The 23,586-nt window shown below is 30.1% G+C and overlaps 3 protein-coding genes and 2 non-coding genes across 13 annotated transcripts in view; 2 read left to right on the top strand and 3 right to left on the bottom strand.

The window, feature by feature from the left end:
- The window catches only part of LOC117239512 (serine/threonine-protein kinase S6KL), a 67,595-nt gene extending 63,721 nt beyond the window's left edge, over positions 1-3,874 (bottom strand). The window contains exons 1-8 of one of the 5 annotated variants that reach the window (XM_033505135.1): positions 3,815-3,874; positions 2,743-2,804; positions 2,495-2,589; positions 2,159-2,426; positions 1,994-2,078; positions 1,817-1,924; positions 1,581-1,739; positions 1,415-1,503 (exon numbers count right to left, since the gene is read on the bottom strand). In XM_033505135.1, the coding sequence (XP_033361026.1) occupies positions 1,415-1,503; positions 1,581-1,739; positions 1,817-1,924; positions 1,994-2,078; positions 2,159-2,426; positions 2,495-2,589; positions 2,743-2,799 (861 nt within the window). In that variant the 5' untranslated portion in view covers positions 2,800-2,804; positions 3,815-3,874. Of the gene's footprint in view, positions 1-1,414; positions 1,504-1,580; positions 1,740-1,816; positions 1,925-1,993; positions 2,079-2,158; positions 2,427-2,494; positions 2,590-2,742; positions 2,934-3,814 lie in introns of those variants that run through there. The other 4 variants (XM_033505138.1, XM_033505136.1, XM_033505139.1 and 1 more) reach the window with 4 other exon arrangements.
- On the top strand, positions 415-488 carry Trnan-guu. Its single transcript has one exon. It is a non-coding gene; the product is annotated as a tRNA-Asn (tRNA).
- Trnaw-cca lies at positions 1,052-1,123 on the bottom strand. Its single transcript has one exon. It is a non-coding gene; the product is annotated as a tRNA-Trp (tRNA).
- A 157-nt stretch (positions 3,875-4,031) lies between the features above and the next one.
- LOC117239515 (cytochrome c oxidase subunit 6A1, mitochondrial-like) lies at positions 4,032-4,885 on the top strand. The gene is made up of 3 exons (XM_033505142.1): positions 4,032-4,219; positions 4,457-4,608; positions 4,710-4,885. The coding sequence occupies exons 1-3, from the start codon at positions 4,117-4,119 to the stop codon at positions 4,794-4,796; spliced, it is 342 nt and encodes a 113-aa protein (XP_033361033.1). The 5' UTR covers positions 4,032-4,116; the 3' UTR covers positions 4,797-4,885.
- LOC117239507 (transcription factor SPT20 homolog) lies at positions 4,816-23,063 on the bottom strand. Of its 5 annotated transcripts, XM_033505118.1 has the most exons (5): positions 21,824-21,909; positions 14,553-14,714; positions 14,050-14,470; positions 13,675-13,793; positions 4,816-11,305 (listed from the first exon to the last, which is right to left on the bottom strand). In XM_033505118.1, exons 3-5 carry the CDS (start codon positions 14,155-14,157, stop codon positions 5,158-5,160), a joined length of 6,375 nt encoding a protein of 2,124 aa, XP_033361009.1. In that variant the 5' UTR covers positions 14,158-14,470; positions 14,553-14,714; positions 21,824-21,909; the 3' UTR covers positions 4,816-5,157. The 5 variants fall into 5 exon arrangements, with proteins under 5 accessions (XP_033361009.1, XP_033361006.1, XP_033361010.1 ...); XM_033505115.1 differs by lacking the exons at positions 14,050-14,470; positions 14,553-14,714 and adding an exon at positions 22,970-23,063 and having other exon boundaries at positions 21,824-22,209; XM_033505119.1 differs by lacking the exon at positions 14,553-14,714 and having other exon boundaries at positions 14,050-14,395; positions 21,824-21,954.
- Between the last annotated feature and the right edge of the window lie 523 nt (positions 23,064-23,586).

Below are 23,586 nucleotides of genomic sequence, written 5' to 3'. Positions count from 1 at the left end.
ACACAATATTCTAGAAAAGACCTACTCAACAACATGCATATTTTGTAAATTATTTAATAACTATTCTTAAATAAATAATTCTGAATATATAACGAAGTATCCAATTCAAAAAGAAATAAAAAAACTGTATTAACGTTTAATGATGAGTATAAGTATATATAATAATAAATATATTAAATACGAGCAAAAATATTTCTTTTTATGAACCGCGATGAAACTTCTATCATAAGATTCAATCTATCATAAAATCTTACAACATGCAACGAATTAAAAGTAGTTCTTATATAAAATATGTCATTAAGATAGGAGAAATATTGTAAATAATAAATTACAAAATAAAAGCATAAAACAAAATTAACATTGAAAAGATAGGAAACGGCAACAAAAGACTTGAAAAGAACTTGCCATTCAACCGCCTCCGTGGCGCAATCGGCTAGCGCGTTCGGCTGTTAACCGAAAGGTTGGTGGTTCGAGCCCACCCGGGGGCGAATTATTTTTTGATCCTAAACAAATTCTACTGTAATTCAGTCCTTTTTTTATTATCATTAACAATATTAATCACTCATTAATATTGTATATCACTAAAAAAATACTTATTCAAATATTAAACATTGCTTAGATACAAACTCTTAGGAATTAGTTTAAATGTTAAAACAGCAAATATATTATAGAAAACTCCCTGTAATATTAATTGTATATTCTCAGTTAATAGTAATCTATATACGCCTTTTAAGCATATTGGGATAAAATGATATAAAAAAAATCAGTTATTATTTTTAAAAAGTGAAAAAACGTCTACCAATTACCAAAAGAAAATTGATCATTTATTCAGCTTTACTATATATATAAAATATAAAAATTCATAAAAATTGTATAACTGGTCTTCTACCATATATTGTGCATAGAAAGAAATTTGCCGACTTCATAAAATGATAAATAATAACAATAAATATAATCTTTATTCAACTAAAAATGAACCTATAAAATTTACTTCATATTCCGCGTGTTAAATATTTAAAAAATGTAAAAAAGAAATTATAAAAATAAACTTTGACCCCGACGTGATTTGAACACGCAACCTTCTGATCTGGAGTCAGACGCGCTACCGTTGCGCCACGGAGTCCACGGACTGCACTATCTTTTAAGATAGTTATAACATATAGATACTAACATTATTAAATATAAGAATATATAAAATAGAGTAGCATATTAAGAACTATCGCTTTGATTTTAATAAATGAATCAATTTATATTTAAAAATATATTTTTTCTACTATACTTCAGGTTTTATCTTCTACTTCTTGTATTGAAATGATTGTAATTCCAATATTAGCATGTTGATAGTACATTTCATGTCATATTTAAAATTACTTTAAGAGAAAAAAGAAAATATATATATATATATCATACATACCTGATTTGTAAGCATGAAACAAGCTAGTACTCCCAATGACCACCAATCTACCTCTTGTCCATAATACTGTCTACTGAATATTTCTGGTGCTATAACAAGATACATCAAGTGAAAAATAGTTATACTTTATATAATTTTTATATTTTATATACATTTTTGTACTTGCCCATATATTCTGGAGTTCCACAAAGCGTATGTGTTCTTTCTGTATGATTTAACCACTTTGCAAGACCAAAATCAATAATTATAGCATGACCTTCCTCATCCAATAGAACATTTGTAGCTTTTATATCTCTATGTACAACACCAGCATTGTGCAAAAAATCTTTAACACACAATAACAAAAAAACATATAAATTCTATCTCATATTGAACTATCAATTCAAAACGATGTATATTTACCAACAGCTAAAGCAACTTCTGCTACATATATTCTAACTATATTTTCAGGCAGAGAACCACATTGCTCGACTAATGAAAATAACTCTCCTCCACCAACATAGTTAGTTACTGGAATTAATGCACATTAAGAAACATATCTAACAATAACTAATAATAACATAATTACAATAAGCTTACATATGTACAATGTTTTCCTTCCTTGCCACCTGTGAGAGCAATCTAATATAAATGGATGATGACCAACCAATTTTTGTATTGATACCTAATATTGAATATATGTATGAATTCAATTACAATACAAAATGAAAATAAACATGCCTTCAATTTTAAAAGCATACATACTTCCTGTTTAGCCTGCATTATACCATTTTCTGCAACCACTTTAGCTTTACTGATTACTTTTAAAGCAAAAAATTCTCCAGTATCCTGTTTCTGAATTTTATATACTTTTCCATAAGCTCCTTTGGCTATTATGCTTAAAAATATATAAGCATTTTGCAGAGATACTTGTCTTATTTGAAATTCTGGAAGAAACATAGCCTGACAACGTGATACAGGCCACAATGTTTTCGAAGTACCCAATGGATCATATAATGTACCTTCGCTCCAGCTATAAAATCAAATACTTATTACATACGGATTATTAAATGCATAAAAATTATAAACTATTACGATTACCTTCTGCAAGAAGCACGAGACCATGATTTAGTTTCTTTCTGCGAAGATTGCGTTGATCCAATGCAACTTCCACCAATTATATCACTAAGGCTATACTGCATAAAAAATATTATAATAGTATTTATTAATCTTTATCAATTGAGATACAATTATATATAAGTAGTTGATCTTATTAATAACATTATCTACTATTATATAGGTTATAATTTATAACCTATGTTTTATTTAGAATTTTAAATGATATATACCTGACTAGTATACTTTTGATTATTGTGATAATTATTTTTTGTGATAGAATTACCCATTCGAACTGAAAAATATTAATCTTTATTCAACATCTTGCTTTATCCATTGAATAAGTATAATAAATAATCATTTCTTTCACGTTCATTTATTTATCTTAAATGCGTTATAAAACGTGCCATATGTATATTTATTTTTAGAACAGAATAAGTTTGATATTTAGTTAAATTAATATAGTTTTATCATTAATAATAAAATTTATTATAAAACCATTATTATAAAAATTATTATGCATCTGTATGTGTATTGCTGTATGTAACACATGTACATATGTATGTATATTTTTCATTTCAAGGATTGATACTACACCAAAAACAAATCATAATTAATATTTTAGCTATTATATATAACTATTCATACATTGAATTAGTAAAATATGTATTAATCATTTTAAGATGTCCGAGGACTATGCATTTTATCCAAAGTATAATTGAAGTGAATAATTTTAAATATATGTATGTAAGTAATATTACTAAAACATGCCATTTAAGTATTATTACTGTTAAATTACTTTATAAACATACTCTGATAATAAAATAATTTTTCTATTTCAATCGAAAAGAGAAGAGATGAAACAGATATTGTATAGAGTACTGCATACGATTTGAATTATCAGAAATTAAAATAACGGATAAAAAATCACGTGACTTATCGTTATACAAATGACGTACAAAATGGATTTATTTTCTTGTAAATATATATTTTTCCCATATAAACTAGCATGTACACACACATATACACACTAATGTAAAAATTTATCTTTCATTATTTGAAAATAATGTATAACTTTAATATCCTAATTATAAAAATACGTTACAAAGGTAATTTAATATTTATAAAATGTTAACAATAATATCTATGTGCTCTTCGTAGAGAAATGAAAACGATTGATTTTTCACTCTATTGTAAAAAGTAAACTTACATAAAACTTTCAATGGAATTTATTACTATTTTGATCAATCTTTCTCTCATAATTTTTCTGCTTTTTCATTTATCTTAATTATTTAGATTACATACTTATTGATTGTAGTCAACCTGGAAAGCAGAGTTGAAACTTCTAAATTTTCTAAAAATTTTTGTAATAGCTGAATAGTATATACATAGTTACATACTACCAGAGACGAGGATACTGCATGGTAGATGACCGACTTATCAGCGACGAGTAATGTTGACTTTATTTCTAGAGAAACATTAAGCGACATCTGTAGAGAAATAAAATAATTATATTGAGAATTGAGACGTGTGTACATGTAGTGATGTAATTGAATAAAATCAGTATCTGTACTTCTCCCTTGCGTTCTACTCCTCTTCCTCGCAAAATGTCGAAAATACTAAGGGTAGGCCAATTTGGCCGTACTTTCACACGGGGTATGGCAGAATATATAAAAGCAGTGGAAGAACGTCAACATCCTGTTTCCAACGGTAAATTATGAAAAATTCCATTTAGAAGATTTTTAATGATACGGAAAAATGTGAAAATGAAAGATTTCTAATTCTTTAAACTTTCTGCTTTATCAACGTATTTTATTACAAAATCTGAAATAAAGAATACTCCTTATCGATATCTTGTTTTAGCATTAATGTAAAAATTTGTAATTATATTAAAAGTTAGAAATTTGTGGTTACATAAGTATAATTTGTCGTTCCACTTGATTTTAGATACTGTTAAAATATTTAAGTTTATCACCTATTTTGTGGGTGTTCCTTTATTGGGAGTTGCTATGGTTAATTGCTATATCAAAATTCTTGAAGAAGAACATGAACCAGCTCCAGAGTTCATTCACTATCCATATATGAAAATAATGAATAAGGTAAGATTTAAATAGGAAGAAAAAAATAATTAAAAATACTAAAATAGTTGCAAAAGTACTAAATACTGTCGCAAGATTTAATTATTTTTGTCTTTGTGTAGGGTTTCCCATGGAAGGATGGAAAACATTCACTCTTTCATAATGCGAAAAAGAATTATGTACCTGGCATTGGTTATGAAGAAGAGTAGCTATTTAATAGAATTAATATATAGTTTGTATGTGTTTAATCTGTATTGCTGAAAACATAAAAAAATAAATTTGAATTTAGTGAAGTGTATATATATTTACTTGATCAAAATTCACATATATCTATAATTACATGCTAAAAACAATTCAACCATTATTTGAGAAGTTTATTTTTTATATTTAAATACAACAGCCATCTCTTCATTTTTTGTCAAAAATAATAATTTATAACATTAATAAAGAAAATCTATATTAATATCCTTATATTCTAACCAAAGACATCAATACTGATTAACACGAAACTATAGCTGTGTAGCTGTAGGTTCTTGTGACAATAAGATAAAAAATAATACTAAGTTTCAATTATGAAGATATACTTCTTTCTACAGGTGAGCAATCTTTATAATGATCTCCCCAATGTAATTGAGAACATTCTTTAGAACAATATTTAGCTTCTAAACAAATTATACATGCTACAGTACTAGGTTTGCCACAATATAAACATATTTTAATTTCTTCCTCTTCAATATTTTCTTCCATAGTATTTGCAGGAACATTATTAGTTACACCAATTTTTAAATATGTTTCCATTGATATACTTCTAACATCCTTAATATAAGTTGTGGCAGGTCTCTCCAACGAAGTGTTGTGTGATTCCTTATTATTAAAATACTCAATGTTATTTGGAGATTTGAATGAAGATACTGTTAAGTCATCAGTAATAGTACCTTTTAAGTGTTGATGTTCTTGATATTCTTCAGGTTCTTCGGATTTTGGTGTATTTTCACTATTAGCATTAGTATCAACAACAGTTACTTGATCATTCTTAGAAGAAATTTCTACAGTAACTAGATGAGGATTTAACTGCAGCAGGGTGTCAAGCAATTTCATATTTGATAGTGCTGATAACTTTTCTTTGACTACTTGAGGAATATTTTCAGTTATTTTTTTTGACTCATCTAAATTCTGTTCTTTGGTATTTGAATTATGTATATTCCTAGAGCTGTTTGGTTCCCTTTCCACTTTATTCTCTTGACACACATCAACGTCTGATGCTTGATGACTTTGTAAATTCTGTTTAATCGAAGAACTATTTGTCTGTGAATTATCAGTTGCTTCATGTTCTTTTTCACATTGGTTTTGTGTTATTGTAACATTTGAATTTTCTTCATAATTTGTGCAATTTTGTTTAATATTCATTGCATTATACTGTTCTTGGTTACTTTTAGATGCTTCAACTTGACAGTATATTCCATTGTCTTCTTTTACTGTAATTTGTATCACTTTTGGAACATCAATTTCAATATTTTTAAGTATATTTGTTTGATAGTTATCTGGTGAAAGGCTTTTTATTGTTTTTTCTACTAAATGTTTTAGGAGTGTTTGGAAATAAAGTAATACAGATCTCTCTGAATGAATTTCTTGCCAGTTTTCTGAAGAAAACTGTTGTTGTAACCAAGTGGTACAATCAAAGTAGTAGTCTAGTTGTTTCAGTAATATAAGTTTTTGGATATCAGAGATATATTTCAATATATCGAATAGGTTTGTTGTTGATTCTAATGAAACTTGCAGATTTTCTTTCTTCTTTAATCGTCTGAGTGTACTTTTCTTTAATTGTTGAGATGATGCTACTTCTTCAGATGTACGATTTTGTAGAACTTCCATTGGTATCCTTTTTTGAGGAATTATTTTTTTATGTTTCTGTTCAATGTGTTGTGAATTTTTTGGTACAGAATGTGATATATTCGTTGCAACCATAGTTTGTACAGGTTGTGGTATGTTATGATTTGATGATACAGATCGTGAGACATCTTGTAACTGAGTCCCCTGTGACATCTGTGTTGAGTTCATATTTTGCTGTATAGGTTGTGGTATGTTATGATTTGGTGATACAGATCGTGAGACACCTTGTAACTGAGTTCCCTGTGACATCTGTGTTGAGTTCATATTTTGCTGTACAGGTTGTGGTATATTACGATTTGGTGATACAGATCGTGAGACACCTTGTAACTGAGTTCCCTGTGACATCTGTGTTGAGTTCATATTTTGCTGTACAGGTTGTGGTATGTTACGATTTGGTGATACAGATCGTGAGACACCTTGTAACTGAGTCCCCTGTAACATATGTGTTGAATTCATATTTTGCTGTACAGGTTGTGGTATGTTACGCTTTGGTGATACAGATCGTGAGACACCTTGTAACTGGGTCCCCTGTAACATATGTGTTGAGTTCATATTTTGCTGTACAGGTTGTGGTATGTTACGATTTGGTGATACAGATCGTAAGACACCTTGTAACTGAGTCCCCTGTAACATACGTGTTGAGTTCATATTTTGCTGTACAGGTTGTGGTATGTTACGCTTTGGTGATACAGATCGTGAGACACCTTGTAACTGAGTTCCCTGTGACATATGTGTTGAGTTCATATTTTGCTGTACAGGTTGTGGTATGTTACGATTTGGTGATACAGATCGTAAGACACCTTGTAACTGAGTCCTCTGTGACATATGTGTTGAGTTCGTATTTTGCTGTACAGGTTGTGGTATGTTACGATTTGGTGATACAGATCGTAAGACACCTTGTAACTGAGTCCTCTGTGACATATGTGTTGAGTTCGTATTTTGCTGTACAGGTTGTGGTATGTTACGATTTGGTGATACAGATCGTAAGACACCTTGTAACTGAGTCCTCTGTGACATATGTGTTGAGTTCGTATTTTGCTGTACAGGTTGTGGTATGTTACGATTTGGTGATACAGATCGTAAGACACCTTGTAACTGAGTCCTCTGTGACATATGTGTTGAGTTCGTATTTTGCTGTACAGGTTGTGGTATGTTACGATTTGGTGATACAGATCGTAAGACACCTTGTAACTGAGTCCTCTGTGACATATGTGTTGAGTTCGTATTTTGCTGTACAGGTTGTGGTATGTTACGATTTGGTGATACAGATCGTAAGACACCTTGTAACTGAGTCCTCTGTGACATATGTGTTGAGTTCGTATTTTGCTGTACAGGTTGTGGTATGTTACGATTTGGTGATACAGATCGTAAGACACCTTGTAACTGAGTCCTCTGTGACATATGTGTTGAGTTCGTATTTTGCTGTACAGGTTGTGGTATGTTACGATTTGGTGATACAGATCGTAAGACACCTTGTAACTGAGTCCTCTGTGACTTATGTGTTGAGTTCGTATTTTGCTGTACAGGTTGTGGTATGTTACGATTTGGTGATACAGATCGTAAGACACCTTGTAACTGAGTCCCCTGTGACATATGTATTGAGTTCATATTTTGCTGTATGGTATAATTTGGTACATTTACATTACAATATGTATTTGATTGTGGTATAAAAACAGATGAAACATATTGTTGGTTTATAGATGATGCATTTGTAACTGGTACAGAAGTATGTACTCCTCCTAATTGATTTCTTCCAGTAGGTGGAAATAAGGAATATTGCAAGGGATAGCTTTGCCTAGCATGCATATTTGTTACTGGATTCTGCTCAACAAAATTAACATTTGAAACTTTTTGTTGAGTAAAATTTGTATGCACTTGCATTCTATAAATGTGTTGATGCATATTATTATTATAACTGTTATTATTTACAGTATTGGGATTTATCAATACATTGCTTTGAAGAACATTATTTTGCAAGGGTAAGACTACTTGCTCTTGAAAATTCTGCTGCGGTTGGTTTGGAACAATGTTGAGGCAAAGTGTTTGACCGTGCTCAGAAAAAATAGAAAGTAAATATTGTAACCTGGATTTTACAGATGAAGCCCATATATTCTGTGATACTTGTGCATCAAGACATCTATTTTGATTCAATGTTATTTGGTTTGGAACACCTACAGATTTTACAGTTCGACATTCATTCAGGTTATTTATCGTAGTCTTATTTTTGTTTAAAATTAGGACATAATAGGATTTGACTGATGGTGCATAATGAAACAACTCGTTCAATGATAGTGGTGGAGTTACTAACATTGTTTTGTTAAGTATAGATACAATTTCTGTTGTTAGATTAATAAAATCGTCAGTATTCAATATTTTTCTTAAGTTTTGGAATTCCATATTTAATAATTTATCATAATTTAGATTACTAATTGGAAATTTCCGTATAACCTGAATTAAATTATATATCTTTACAAGAGTAACATACAAAGATTTTGAAAATTCTAAATCCATATATTTCTTCATATTCTCAGGAATTGTTCGACTAGCAGTTTCAGATACAGGTGCGGGAATAGAAACTATTGTTTTGGGTACTGTTCCAGTTTCTGTATTTTTATGTGAAAATTGAACAGTAGATGTAACACTGTTTACAGGTGTGGGACACCATCTGGCACCTAGTTCTGCACTAGATAAAACTCTTAATTTACCTTGAGGTAACTTATTGGATTGAATGTCTTTCTTTTCTGAGATATTTAATTCAGAATTTTCCACTGCTAATTCATTCTCATTATTTTTCACATTAGATATATTGTTTCTAGAAATAACATTATCAGTTTTATTTGTATTAGAAGATAATTGTACTTTTTTATTTTCTTTAGTATGGTTTAATATTCTTTCTGTAATACTTTGATTACAATTAATTTGTGTTTCTGACAATTTTTTTAAATTTGTACTTTCACCAATATCTGCATTCATGTCAGTTTCTTGAACATTTTCATTTGATCTGATCTGACAAGTTTTAAAAAGTCTCATATGAAGAAGATCATTAAAATCTTTTGTATCTAAATTACTTTTTTCAGATCCTGAAAAATCTTTACTTATAGTCACTGTATCATGACTTGGGATACAAATTTCCGGAATGTCAGAAGGTAATATATTATTTATTTCTGTTGTTGTTTTCATTTTTGTTGTAGAAACATTAACTTTTGATTGCTCAGTTATTTGGAACATATCTGTAACACTTGATGCATGCTTACTTTTCTCAATATCATTCTTCTCAGAAAAATTGATGAACTTATTTCGAGACAATTCTTTTTTTTCTATTTCAATATTATGTGTTTTGTTTTCATATGTATTATTTTGTAATTTATTACATTCAATTTTCACAAAATTTGTTGCACCTTCAATTTGATTAGTAGTTTTATTATTTGTATTACCCGTAACTTCATTTGATTCATGTATTGTATCAACATTGGCAATAGTTCCCTGAGATGTATCTTCATCTGATTTCTGAATTATATTGGCAATCGTACCCTGAGATGTACCTTCATTTGATTTATGATTTGTATCAACATTGGCAATGATTCCCTGACATGTATCTTCATTTGATTCATGAATTACATCAACATTGACAATGGTCCTCTGAGATGTATCTTCATTTAATCCATTATTTGTGTTAACATTGACAATAGTCTCCTGAGATGTACTCTTATTCAATTTATGAATTATATCAAGATTAGTAATGGTCCCTTGAGATATATCATCATTTGGTTTATGACTTACATCAACATTAGCAATGATCCCTTGAGATGTATCTTCATTTGATTTCTGAATTATATCAACACAGGCAGCAGTCATAGTTATATCTTTTTCAGCATCATACACTCCAGACTCACAAGAATCAACAGAATCCTTTTTTCTTGTCTTTCTAAATCTTTCTTCTATAATATTTTGCTCTTGTTCATCTTCACTAATACTTATACAATCTCCAAAATATGTTCGAAATCTATCTTTTATTTTTCTTCTTTTTTGGACAATTTCTTTATGCCTATCTGAAACCATTAGTTTATGCAGCTTTCTTTTATGTGTATTTTTTTTCATTTTTGTTCCTTCTTCAGTTTTATGGTTACAATTTAATGTACTGTCCTCATGTTTGGAGTATATATTTTTGTCTGGTATAGAATTCACTTTCATATCTATAAGCTTCTTATCATTATGTAATTTTTTGCTGATATCCAATTTTATGTTTTTAGTATAAACTTTCTTATAATCATCTGATTGTATAGAATCATTTACCTTCTTGACAAAACAAGACTTTAGTTTCAATTTAGGTTCAATCCGTTTTTTTTTATATTTATTAAACATTAATATTCTGTTTGAACCTACTTTGTCTGATATTAAATTAGGAATTTCTCGGATTTTTTGAATATCTTTATGTTTACGAATACAATGATGATTTTCATCTTTATCACATTTTTTACTTGAAACTACATTATTTTCCAGTTTTCTTGTATTAGTGGATTTTTCATACACTCTCATTTTCGGGAAAATACTTTTATCCAACTGTTTTAGCGTTTCATCAAAGGAATGCATTGTTGTTAATGGATTTTTTATATTTGGTATGAATAATTCTCGATTGCTGCTTATCAATGCAGTTTCATGTGCTGTCACACCATCCGCTTTTTTTATATATTTGCTCTCTTCTTTCATAAATCTTTCCGTCATGTTTGATTTATGTATATCTTCAATTCGTGGACGCAAATTTAAAGCATTTGTTCTGAGATTATCAGTGATATTCTTTCCTCTTTCATCTTCCGACAAGTTTTTAAGTCTGAAACGTAAATATAATAAAATGAGAGTACTGCTTCAAAATTAAGCTAAAAATGTTTTACGATATGTATAAAATTAAGCTGTTCTAAAATCAATTTCATTTAATAACTTAAGAAATTTTATATATTCTGTAATATTATTCGCTTATAAAATTTATGGTAAAACATAATTTAAACGATTAACAGTATTTCTCTAGAGTTCTGAAAATAATTTTCTGTAACGTATCATTTTCGAATTAAATACCATGAAAATAAATAAATTCAGGTTTTTAATTATTTATTTCTCTTATATGTTTTAAGCTCCACAAGTTTTCACAACTTCAATTTCACATTTTTTTCGAAGGGCTAACTACATATCGGAAGTAAACCAATTCTTAGCTACGATTTAGAAAATTTAATTCTTTGATTATTATAGAAATAACATTAGTTGTACATAAATTGTACATAGTAATAATCGGAATAAGCTAAAACCAAAAATTTTAACGGGACATCGCATTTCTTCGAGTCATCCGGTAAATGTTTTTTATTTGTTCCTAATTGTTGTTTACAATTATTGTATAATGTCATACGTCAATTATTAATAGCACTTGTCTCCCAATATTCAAAGTGACCAACTAATAAGCTACAGCAATACAATGTGTTATTTACTGAATGATAATTGGGAGACAACCGCGATGTATATATGTATGTGTATATACTATATATGCATAAATCGAACATGTATACTAACATATACAATAATGTGTAAAAAACTTAGACCACCCACTAAATAAATTGACTTGTCTTTACAAATGAATATAAGGTACTTAATATTATATAAAATCTATTGTTACTTCTTAAGAGATATTTTATTCGAGAATTGTCTAGAATTCGCTCATGAAATATCGATTAATTTTTTTTCCAGGATTTTGACAAATAATTTTTTCAATAAATTTCCTCCTTCAGTATTTCAACTAATTTATCTGTTTTTGATTTCCTTCTTTTTCATAGCTTATTTTAAATTGTAAGATTTTACATATAGACGCTTGTAACATTTAATTTAAGAATTTTTTTAAGGAAATATTTCTAAAAGATTTATGAACCAAAAAGAACTATAAATAAATAACATTACAAAAGAAATATCTAAAGACTCATTTTTATGTAACATTGCATTGTTGTTTCTAAAAATATGATTATTACGAGGTCATTATGAGACCACTATTGTAGATTGTAGCTGACCCAAAGCGTTTGCACAGTATTATATATTCTTAAATTTTTAAGACATATTGTTTGTCGTGCGCATTCCTCCTACATATACTGTTTGTAAGAGAAACTTCACTTCAATTTGTGATATTTTAAATGGAACAAGGATTTTTAACACATTAGAATGCTATATAATTTGCACACAAATTACGTACCCATATATATACAATTTTCAAAATTTTATTTCATTTGCTTATTATTGTATTACTGTATCTAATAAGTATACCATTATACTAGGACTAAGTAATCAATTTATAGTATCAATTATTAGTTCCCAGATTTCGAATTAGTTCGAAAACGATATTTGACACATGACTATTTTCCAAGTGAATATTGAATTGCAATGAATATTAAATTAGAGGAAATTTAAAATGCGACAAAATTTAAATTTTCCTTTATATTCTTTCACAACAGCAACTATGTGTCTGTATTAAAATAATTGATTGTCATATAATAATAAAAATGTCGATATACCTTTCGGTTGATGAATATTGGTCAACGTTTCACTGATTCAATTACGATATTGTTGAATAAAAAAGATATATGTATGATTAAAAATAATTATGTTTGCACTCTTTAATAGAGCAAATAATTTGTAAAAAAGTTGGCATACGTAAAGAAGCGTATTTAGAACACAACTCACATAATATTTATAATCAATTAATATCACAAAAATCATTCTATTTCTATTCTTCTATTTTAGATCTATTTTACATCATATAATGTGAAGTGTAATAGCATAACGAATCTTTTCTAATCACAATATACTACATGAATATATATTAAATTACTAACTTGTATAATAAATACAATAGGGTTTATACATTTATGTTATTAAAAAATATATAAAATTCAAAGAAACATTAACAACTGATAGTTGTGTTATAGTTTTGTTTACATTAAAGTTACAATTACATCACTTTACTATATATTTACTATATATTTACTATATTTACTATATTTTATACCAAACAATTATTGATAAAAGACCTCTTACCATATTAATATATGTAAGTATAATTTATTTTACAATATATACAGAATAATTGAGCCTTACTTGCTCAACAAGAATCAAAAGGACAAAACATTCATCCTATTCCTATTATCGACTCAATTATTGCAAACTTACCTATATCTTGTATATGGTATCTGCCGCGTAAGGATTACACGCGGTTTCGTCGCTAATTGTATCAAGCCTTGATGTACCTGTTTACGTGATAATCCGAGATTCTGTAGGTCCGCTTTCAACTGAAACAATCGCCATCGTATTTTATGGTTATATTCCCTCGACATCGTTAACGGTTTTCTACTTCTAAATATCCAAAAAAATACTTGAAGAAAAAAGAAGACGAGCGTCTCTCGTTCATGTTTTCGTTACATTCGTTTCTTTTAGTCAGGTGATTTTGATCGTTCCACTTTTTACATGTACAATACGACATTGTGGATAACGTATAAAATATCTTTGTAATTTGCCAGAAGGATCGATCGTGAGTATGAACCGCACCTTTTTCAGCTCTTCGCAACGGCGAACTGGTCCGATGCAGTAAAGCCAGCATTTTAACGCGAGGTTGTCATAGTTCGTGGCTCTCGTTTGTGTGTTTTCGGACATCATTCCAATGATATACTTTCTCTCTTGCTCCTTCGTGTATTAAACGTTTCGGACGAATAGGACATACGCAGTTCAGCTGGTTAGTGACAGGTGAAACAAGTTGGTAAACACAGTGTTACGTTGCTCCAGACGAACGATCTGCCAGTCGGATATCAAAGTTGTCTCACGATCATCATATCTGTGCAACGATTGTGATGGCTTAGTGGAGACTTTTCCTTATAACCCTCTCGCCTCCAATCGTCTTTTGTTTGAAACGTGCAGTTGAGAAAAGAGAAAATAAGATGGCGATAGAAGTCGATTTTATTTAGATAAAATCCTGTTATAACATTGGTAAATCCTTTGTTAACTATATAATTGAGAACATGCGATAAGCATCAAGATAATAATCATATTTTTACCAGACGTCTTCTTAGATTTTGAGATGCGTACACTCTGGTCATAAAGACATTTATCGCACTAATATTATATTTTTAATGAGAAAATGAAATTTGGCAAGTGGTGTCGGTTTATGTCAGGGTTTCTACTTTCTTTCTAATTATAAAATATATCCTTCATACATTCTGCGCATACAAGATCATAAAATTATTTTTTATTAATTATCAATAGGCTTTTATTATAAAAAAGTGACAATATCGCACGTGTTAAATTATTATTATTCATATTGTTCACAATTTTCATAATGCCAGCACGCAACATGACATTTCTTTTAGAATAAATTCTTGTTACTGTAATAAAGTCTTCGATGTATTAAATCCGTATGGCTTTTATTCGCAAAGAAAATGTCGATACAATTATAAAGCAAGCCTGATCGTGATTCGAAAGCAATTTTATACTTTTGCTATGAAACTTATCACTCGTCAAAAAGCACGATTTATACTGAATTCTCCGAACTCTCTACCCCCATTTATATAGGAATATTACGTCACCGTCACGGAAATCATAATCAAACAAAAATTTTATCTGTTTTACACCAAGAGCTTCCTTTCGTGCCCCCCTATACAAACGCACATTGAACTTTGGTCGAATCGCATAATTGCAGTAGCAGTAGATAATGCGAATATAAATATGCGAATAGATAACTAAACAAAGTTGCATACGTAAAACAATCCTCGAGAAATAATAATGAGAATAATTGTAGTTGGATCAATGGAGCGTTTTTGTCAAAATAAAGTATATACTTAGAAGTGACGCAAAAATGATAAATTTATGAAAATATCGCGTGTACATTATACATATAATTATATAAATAATTATTTTACTATACTAATTAGTATATTATATAATTAAATGTGTATAAATTGTGGAAGAACTGATGCTCAAAATATAGCAAGATAAACTGCACTACGAGTAATCTGGTTACCTATAAGGATAACAGTTCAAGGGATAGAATCCATAAAGAATTTCTTTGACGTTTAATTTTTTATCTTTTCTAATCATTGATTGAAAATGCTTTAATTTGAATTAATAATGCGATTACTAGAAAATGCAAGAGCAATGCCAGCAGTTCGTCACGCGTAAGCTGAGACGGATACGGTAATCTAAGAAAAATGTTGATATAGCAGAATGTATATATGCATGTACTAGGCAGATACATATTTAAAGTTCAAGGAATAGAATCCATAAAGAATTTCTTTGATGTTTAATTTTTTATCTTTTCTAATCATTGATTGAAAATGCTTTAGTTTGAATTAATAATGCGATTATTAGAAAACGCAGGAGTAATGCCAACAGTTTGTCACGCGTAAACAGAGACGGATACGGTAATCTAAGGAATATGTTGATATAGCAGAATGTATATTACGTATGCATCAGGCAAATACATTCTTAAAGTTCAAGGAATAGAATCCATAAAGAGTTTTTTTGATGTTTAATCTTCTATTTTTTTCAATCATTGATTGAAAATGCTTTAGTTTGAATTAATAATGTGATTACCAGAAAACGGCAGTAAGATCAATGCCAACAATTTGTCACGCTTGATCTTAGACGGATGCGGTAATCTAAAATTGTTGATATAGAAAAATGTATATATCTATATATCAGATGCATACTTAGAATTGTTATTATTATAGATAACCAGGATACTTGCACTGTAATTTTTCTTGTTATTATATGAGCATCAATTCTTCCACAATTTATACTTAGATGTATACTTGCTATATACAGGGTGGTTGGTAATTGGTGGTACAAGCGAAAAGGGGGTGATTCTATGCGAAAAAATAAGTCGAAAATATAGAATAAGAATTTTTTTTTCTTAAATTTTTCCATCGAGACAACGATCTACAGTGAGATCCGTTATAACGAGACGTGATAAAGTGCACGCGTACCGAGCGAAAATTCAAAGTCGATTTTCTCGAAAACAAAGCCTCAAACGAAAAATTTTTATTCTATATTTTCGACTTCTTTTTTCGCGTAGAATCACCCCCTTTCCGTTTGTACCACCAGTTACCAACCACCCTGTATATGACATTTTTATTATTCGAAAATTTATTTTTACAATTCCGAGTAATTATGCTAGTAGGTTCAGTAAAATGTTTAGGCTTTGCTACTAACGCTTTGGGAGCCGGAGACGCGAATTCGCGTCTTTCATTTACCAACGGTTGGGAACCGGAAACGCGAATTCGCGTCTCTCATATTTCATGCGGTATCTTATAAATATATGAACTATTATTAAATAAAACAGTAATAGAGGCAATGGATGCTATAAACGAAATGTTATGAAAATATTTTTACATTACATGCTTGAATAATATGAAACTGTTATCTTTATATTAGATATAATATTGTCGTATCATGGAAAAATCATTTAAGAAAGACCCGATGAACTATAGTGCAGGTAGAAAGTGGAAGTGCCAGAAGGGGCGGGAAATTCCAATAGACCATGTGGTCCATCGGTATGTCCACTGTCCTTCAGAAAAATGGTTACTTGGAAAAGGCATACGTGACCATCTGTTGTCATAAACGGCTGTGGAACACGTGTATATGGTGGGAATACAAAAACTCTGATAAAGGGATGTTTTGTCAGAGAAAGTTAGTCATTAGATGGACTCTGAAAAGGAAACATCCAGCAGACCTCACAAAGGACACAACCTAACAAACACGAAGAAACCTAACCCCACCGGAGGTAGCCACCCACATGATAATCAAACAGCTAAAAAATTCTACCAAATGTCCAAACTGGACAAACTGTGAATGTAAAGAATTAAATAAAAAAAAAAGAAAAAAATTAGTTGGACTCAGTTGGTAGTTAGTCACAAGTCATGAGTACTTAGTTGCGATTTGTTGGTTGTCGATTGTTGTGAGTTGTGAGTTGTCATGCAGTAGTTAATTAGTTGTACCAATTTAGTTGTTTTAGTTGTATTACATTACTACATTAAGAAATAGCTCTAATTAAATAGTCATAGTTTCCTGTTTCATCATTGTAGATAAAAATATAAAAATTATTATAATATTATAACTTTGAATCTTTTTCAATCGCTCTAGAAACATCCAGGAATTCAGGCTATATGCTTATCAGATCCCTAGAGTGCTAAAATCCGATAATAACCTAATTAATAAGTGTGTATATGTCGCGAATGAATGAGTGACAGCATATTACGTAAGTGTGTAAATGCTGTAGTTTTGACGTACTATCAACGCAAGGAGTAAGAATAACTTTGAAGTAATGTCAAACAGAATTTATACCTGCTAGCGGCAAGTTCGTAAGCGAGTCCAGTTTCACTAGATTGACGACTTTTGACAAACGCGAAGCGAAGTAACACACAGACTTTTCATTCGATAAAGTTACGACGTTTTGTCCAAGCGTGATATTTTTGGTTTCCCATATATTATGAATGTTGCAAAGTTTTATGGTGGAATGGATCGTGAGTTTATTTATATGCATATGAAAATCATAACTTCTTCGAAATTCTCAGGAAAGGTACACTCAGATGTTTCCCATAAATCATCGTACCTTGCGTGCTACATGTTCAGCACAGTTGCAATTGTCTCCTGTATTGCATAGATAAGAAATATTTGGAATAGAAGGCTTTTCTCTCTTTTGCTTGCTCTTCAAGAAATTTTAAGAGCATGGCGGTAGAATTCTCCATACTTAACTCCATCATGAAAGTTTATTCTATTAAGTCCATTTCAAAAACTAGTAAAGATAGCAACGGCTAGCCACTTAAGTTTCTTACCTTTTGACCTAAGCTCATCCCATAAACTTCCGAACAAACGCTCGCTCAAATTATAATCGTCGACAGACTTAAGATTTTTTTTTTATTTATTTATTAAAATTCACAATCAATTCTCGCATTGAGAAGACTTAAGAAGATGGCATCAAGAAGACACTTGGTGTCTGGCTTGTAAGCAAAAACGAAAGACAAAGTTGCAGTTGCGCAAACGTTAGGTTCCTTTAGCCCATGACGAAGTATGGGAGAGGACTTAATTTATGGTGTATTCAAGTGTCCTGGCTTTCTCTTTTTAAGCTATGTACGGATACTACAAAGTTGTCTCGATTCTCAAGTGGCCTTGTGCCTTAAGCCGAATTTACATTGTTCCATTTTGAAGGAAAACAGCTGATGAACACTGGAGGCAATTCGCCGAATTTTGAAAAATATGAGAACACAAAGACAAAGGTGACAGTGGATCCTAGAATTATATAAAAGACGACTGCAATATGGAAATAGATTAAAGATAAGCAAGATATAAAGTTTGACTCAGACATTTTCGTTAAATCCTCGAAAATCAGAAGTTTTCCTGACCATAAGCGAAACTTAACAATATATGACAAGAATGCGTGTAAAAAAATAAAACTTAAAAATAGTAGCGAAGTCACATCCGTTCCATAACCTATTGCTAATGTTTTTGACAAAGTTGTTTTAATACGTGTTCGAACGAACCGACTAAAGAGCTGCGATTTTAGCCACCTGCGCTAGAAAGACGTACCATGCACATCGAGATGCTTTTGTTCCAAAATCGCCAGCAACGTGTATACCACCGTCGATAGGTATTTGTCAGAGAAATAAAAATGATGTGCACTGCACGTCGATTAACCGTAAGATAAATATTAGCTACATCCGCGACGGTAAAGTAAGTAAAGATTCATCAAACGCCCTAAAATGGCAATCTGACTCCGACACATATATATGTAGCTATACAACCCAGGAAAACAGATGATAAGCTTCAGGTTCGAAGCTTCACATTTTCTTACAGACTTGTCTTCCGCCTTCCGCCTGATAAAAGAATACGATAGGATAGATGAAAAACTAATAACGGACCAAAACCCTCGCTTATGTCCCTTCACGTTTGATAACACAGGCGTTACACATCTCACGGCGTCACAGTGACGTTTACATCAATATCCGAGGTAACTTATGATGTCCGCCGTCATACTAACAATCTAGTTATAAAGACTCAATCAGCGATTGAGAATTCCTTTCTTTCTGATTGTAAAAGGTGTAAGTATTGGATGAAAATTCTCTATTAACTTTTACTCATAATACAAATTTGAGAGATAAAAATAAATTCTTTAATTAGACCTAAAAGTTTTAATCAGTAGCACGTTGAATACTTAAATACATAATCCTTACTGTCATAATGACGACATCTAAATACACATTTTTTCTCACCATCAACATATAAGATGTTTAAATTTTTTTCTAGTTTCTACATTTTCCTCCTGATGGGAAAAAGCTATTCCCCTCTTATCTTCGATCTCACTATGAAGGAAGGTCCTCACATTCATAACAATTTTCCCCACATTCTACCTGCACGTCTGTTTAAATACCAGCCCCGAAAAGACAGTATCAGCAGTCCGAAAAAAATCCCAAAGAATCCAAAAAAGTTAGTCACAACAAACTTGTACACAATTGCTTTAATCAAACACAACTCTATAAGAAAAGTTATATAAAGAAAAACCTGCATTTTAAGTAACTGCAACCCTTCAGAGAACCTTGTTGATATTAATATTAATCGATTTTAAAAATATATTTTTGTTTAATTAATTTAAATCTAATATAGTTTATTTAATCAACTTTTATCTAATATAGCACTGCAGTCATATTAAAATAAATAACTTATTTGAAACAAGTGTCATTTCAAGTGTTTTCAAATAAAAATAATCCCTGCTGTCCCTCAGAAGATACTTTACGACTCCCTAGCTAAAGAATCTAGACTAAAGAAAACTCTTCACTCTTCATTTCTCCACATGGTAAGAACGATCGGTCTTTATCAACAGCATTGATTTAGTAGCATTTCCAAGATATTTCACGAACTATCACTTGACTATTTGCATTTTTTCCAAGGATGATTTCAATTCCCAAAACTATACTATGACATTTATAAAAATATATAGGTTTGTATTTAAAAATTAACTGGTTTGTATATACGTAATTCTTTTTCTTCTCTAATTTCTTTGGGATAAGCTTATTGTATCATATTAGAAGAGTGGCAGGATCATATTACCCCTCTTCAGCAACAAACAATTCCGAGAAATTTGATGTAACAGTATATGCTCCAGAGTAAACGCGAAGAACGAAATACGAATACTTTTTAGTTAGAAATATGTACATAATAATGCAATAAAACTCTATGAATCCTATAATAAAAGTAATATCTTCCATTATGCTAAAGCTACGAATTTGGATTGTTTTTACTTAGTAATTAATAGACTAATAAAAAAAAATTTTTTGTAATAATTTTTACTGAGCTGATAGTTTCAAATAATGATGTTAAAAAGAGAAGAAAAACCAAACAAGAACCTTATAAAGTAACTAAAGTATATATCTCAGGCTTAAATATTTTGCAAATTACCAGGAGACCAAATAACACTACGTTTGACTACTTCCTAGTATTCGAGTATTTGTCTAACATCTGTGATCAATTTATATGTTTACCAACTTACATCTTCCCTTGAATGAACAGTACATACGTATATACCAACAGAGTTTTCTGCACGACACAATTACATAAATTCATATAAAATAATTGTAAAGAATCCAATAAAATTTCCATAAAATTCACTAAATATAATGTAGAAATAGTGATATTCTTATGACCATGTTTTAATTATTAATTATTTTACGAATAAAACGAAAGCAATGCAGAAAGCTAACAGCACCCTGATACCCAAGTCTCGCAGTTCCTTTTTGTTCGTTTTTCACAATTACTTGTGAAATAATACATAATTCAATTTCTAATACGTATTTTTACATGATGCTTATTATTACTAATAATATATATTGAAAATGTATACGAATAAAATTGTTCACTTGTAAATTAATAATATCCAATAGTTCCAACTTTTACATAAATACGAATAAATGAACATCACTCTTGAATAAATGAAAAAATATATTAAACAAAAAGACGAAACAACTAACGATTTCAGATACCTCAGATATTAACGATTACAAATGTAATTTGCACTATTCTTGCAAACAAACGAACTATCACTTTGCCTAATTCTACCAGTATTATCCACTCATTTAACTTCACAAAATCGTATCACAGAAACATGTAGTACATATCACTTTATGCTCCATCTTTAATGAATCTTCAAGAATAGGCTTCTTCTACTACTATTAAAAATCAATTCGAAATTTCGAATTCTTTCTTTATATCAAGCAATCAAGTACAAGAACTATACCTAACACTTTTTTAGACCTGTAACTTCTCAGTTAAAAGATAATACCTTGTACAACGCTTGCCTGCACCTCCTACAAAAGTCTAATGCTTGCAGCGATGCTTTTCGTTGAATCCACGGCAACGAATGTTTCAAGCACACTATGATCCTTTCCTCCAATCTGTTTAAGTTGCAACCGGGACACAATCGTGTTATTCTGATATTTGCGTTATGGTATTTAGTATCCGGTATATCAAGTTGAAATGTCTTCTTTTGTAGCATCTCGCATGCAGTACTATCCAACCATCTGATGTTTCCCGGCTGTTGGTGTACGCTGACTGCTGAAGAGATCCTGAACCTGGACCCTTATGATTTGGTGGGGATGTATAACCAACCACTTGAAGCGACTTCTAGTCTCTAATTGGTCACAATTTGTCACGTTTGCCACGACCACACTGAAATACAAAGGAATGGGATGTGTATTTTTTTACGTTATATCATTTGTTTAAGATTACTTATAGGATCTATCGTTTTACAGTCGTATTTTCCTTTAAGGATTGTGTTTCATTACGCTTAAACGCCGCTTGTACGAAATATATATAATGTTGCAAATCTGTGACGTTATATGGAAGTAAGTGTACTTGGAGGAATTTTTCACCCAATTCTCTGAACAATATATATAACATTATGTTTGATAATGGTTCCCCGAATAGAAAGTAACCTTAAGATAACATATTAGAGATTAATGTTGTTAGATAATTTGCATATAAATTATATTTACTAAATATAACCATAGAAAAGTGAAAATGTAAACCATATAAGCTCTGCTTCTGTAATATACAAAGTGTATATACATAATAGAGTTCAAGAGAATCATTATTAGTGGGGACTAGCTCTTGAAACTATAAATTATTTCTAGATTTACGCTCAAATACGCTAACGAAAAAAAAGACGATTGAATGTCTTTGTTTATATATGTGATTCTTCCGAATCCGAATTGTTTTTGTGAAATCTATAATTAAATGAGACAATTTTAATCGATAACGAAACGATAATAAAATTGTATAAGATAAATAATATTGAAATTAAAAAATTCTAAAGTAGCAAAACCCAACATAAAGATATAAATCTTGTTACTTCAATTGTATCGTATTTTCTTATTACTTACATCGTATAAAATTGATTACCGTTGATATTTAATTTCTTATTACGTACTTGGTTAACTTGCGTTGTTATAGGATATTGCCGTTGCACAAACAATCGTTCATACATAATGAACTGAATAGTTGAAATATATTAGTAATACCTTTTCCATTTAATTCTATAAAGTTGTTGTTAATCAACTAGGTGGCAGCTGTAACATTTGGTCTGAAAAATAAATAATGCTACTGGTTACAATTAAAAAATTGATGAATTGTTTGTTTTCGAAATGAGGTTGATTTTTGTAAAAGCCCTTTCATAATAAAAAATAATTATTTTATACTTATTTATCATAAACAACAAAAGAGATTAATTTTTAATATTGTTAATTATCTGAACGTGAAATGTTTCAAACACACCAGGATTTTTAGTGTTTAGTTGAGGTCTGGAGTTCAAGATTACGGTCTCGTTTGCCAAGTTGAATAATAAAAAAAATAATAATGACAAAAATAACGCATAAAATTGTTAATGATATTGCCCACTGTATCACTCCAAATTGCATTATTATAGCCTTTTATTTCTCAGATAGGATATCATAATTTTTAGTTACTAATTTTACTTTATTATAGGGATGTATATTTATAGAAAATAACTAAGTTCAGTTGTTTCAAAGATTGCAAATGTTTTTTAAA

Source organism: Bombus vosnesenskii, unplaced genomic scaffold, assembly GCF_011952255.1.
Source record: "Bombus vosnesenskii isolate JDL3184/JDL3185 unplaced genomic scaffold, Bvos_JDL3184-5_v1.1 scf7180000014105, whole genome shotgun sequence".
Taxonomy (NCBI): Eukaryota; Metazoa; Arthropoda; class Insecta; order Hymenoptera; family Apidae; genus Bombus; species Bombus vosnesenskii.
Note: the sequence above shows the minus strand (reverse complement) of the source record. Positions and strands in the feature narration are given on the sequence as shown.

Coding starts and splice junctions, on each gene's coding strand:
- LOC117239507 (XM_033505115.1), bottom strand. CDS start 22,036: ATGCTACAAAAGAAGACATTTCAACTTGATATACCGGATACTAAATAC. Junction 13,794..21,823: donor GCAGGCAAGCGTTGTACAAG/GTATTATCTTTT, acceptor CGATTGTTTCAG/TTGAAAGCGGACCTACAGAA. Junction 11,306..13,674: donor ATACCATATACAAGATATAG/GTAAGTTTGCAA, acceptor TTTACGTTTCAG/ACTTAAAAACTTGTCGGAAG.
- LOC117239515 (XM_033505142.1), top strand. CDS start 4,117: ATGTCGAAAATACTAAGGGTAGGCCAATTTGGCCGTACTTTCACACGG. Junction 4,220..4,456: donor TCAACATCCTGTTTCCAACG/GTAAATTATGAA, acceptor ACTTGATTTTAG/ATACTGTTAAAATATTTAAG. Junction 4,609..4,709: donor ATATGAAAATAATGAATAAG/GTAAGATTTAAA, acceptor GTCTTTGTGTAG/GGTTTCCCATGGAAGGATGG.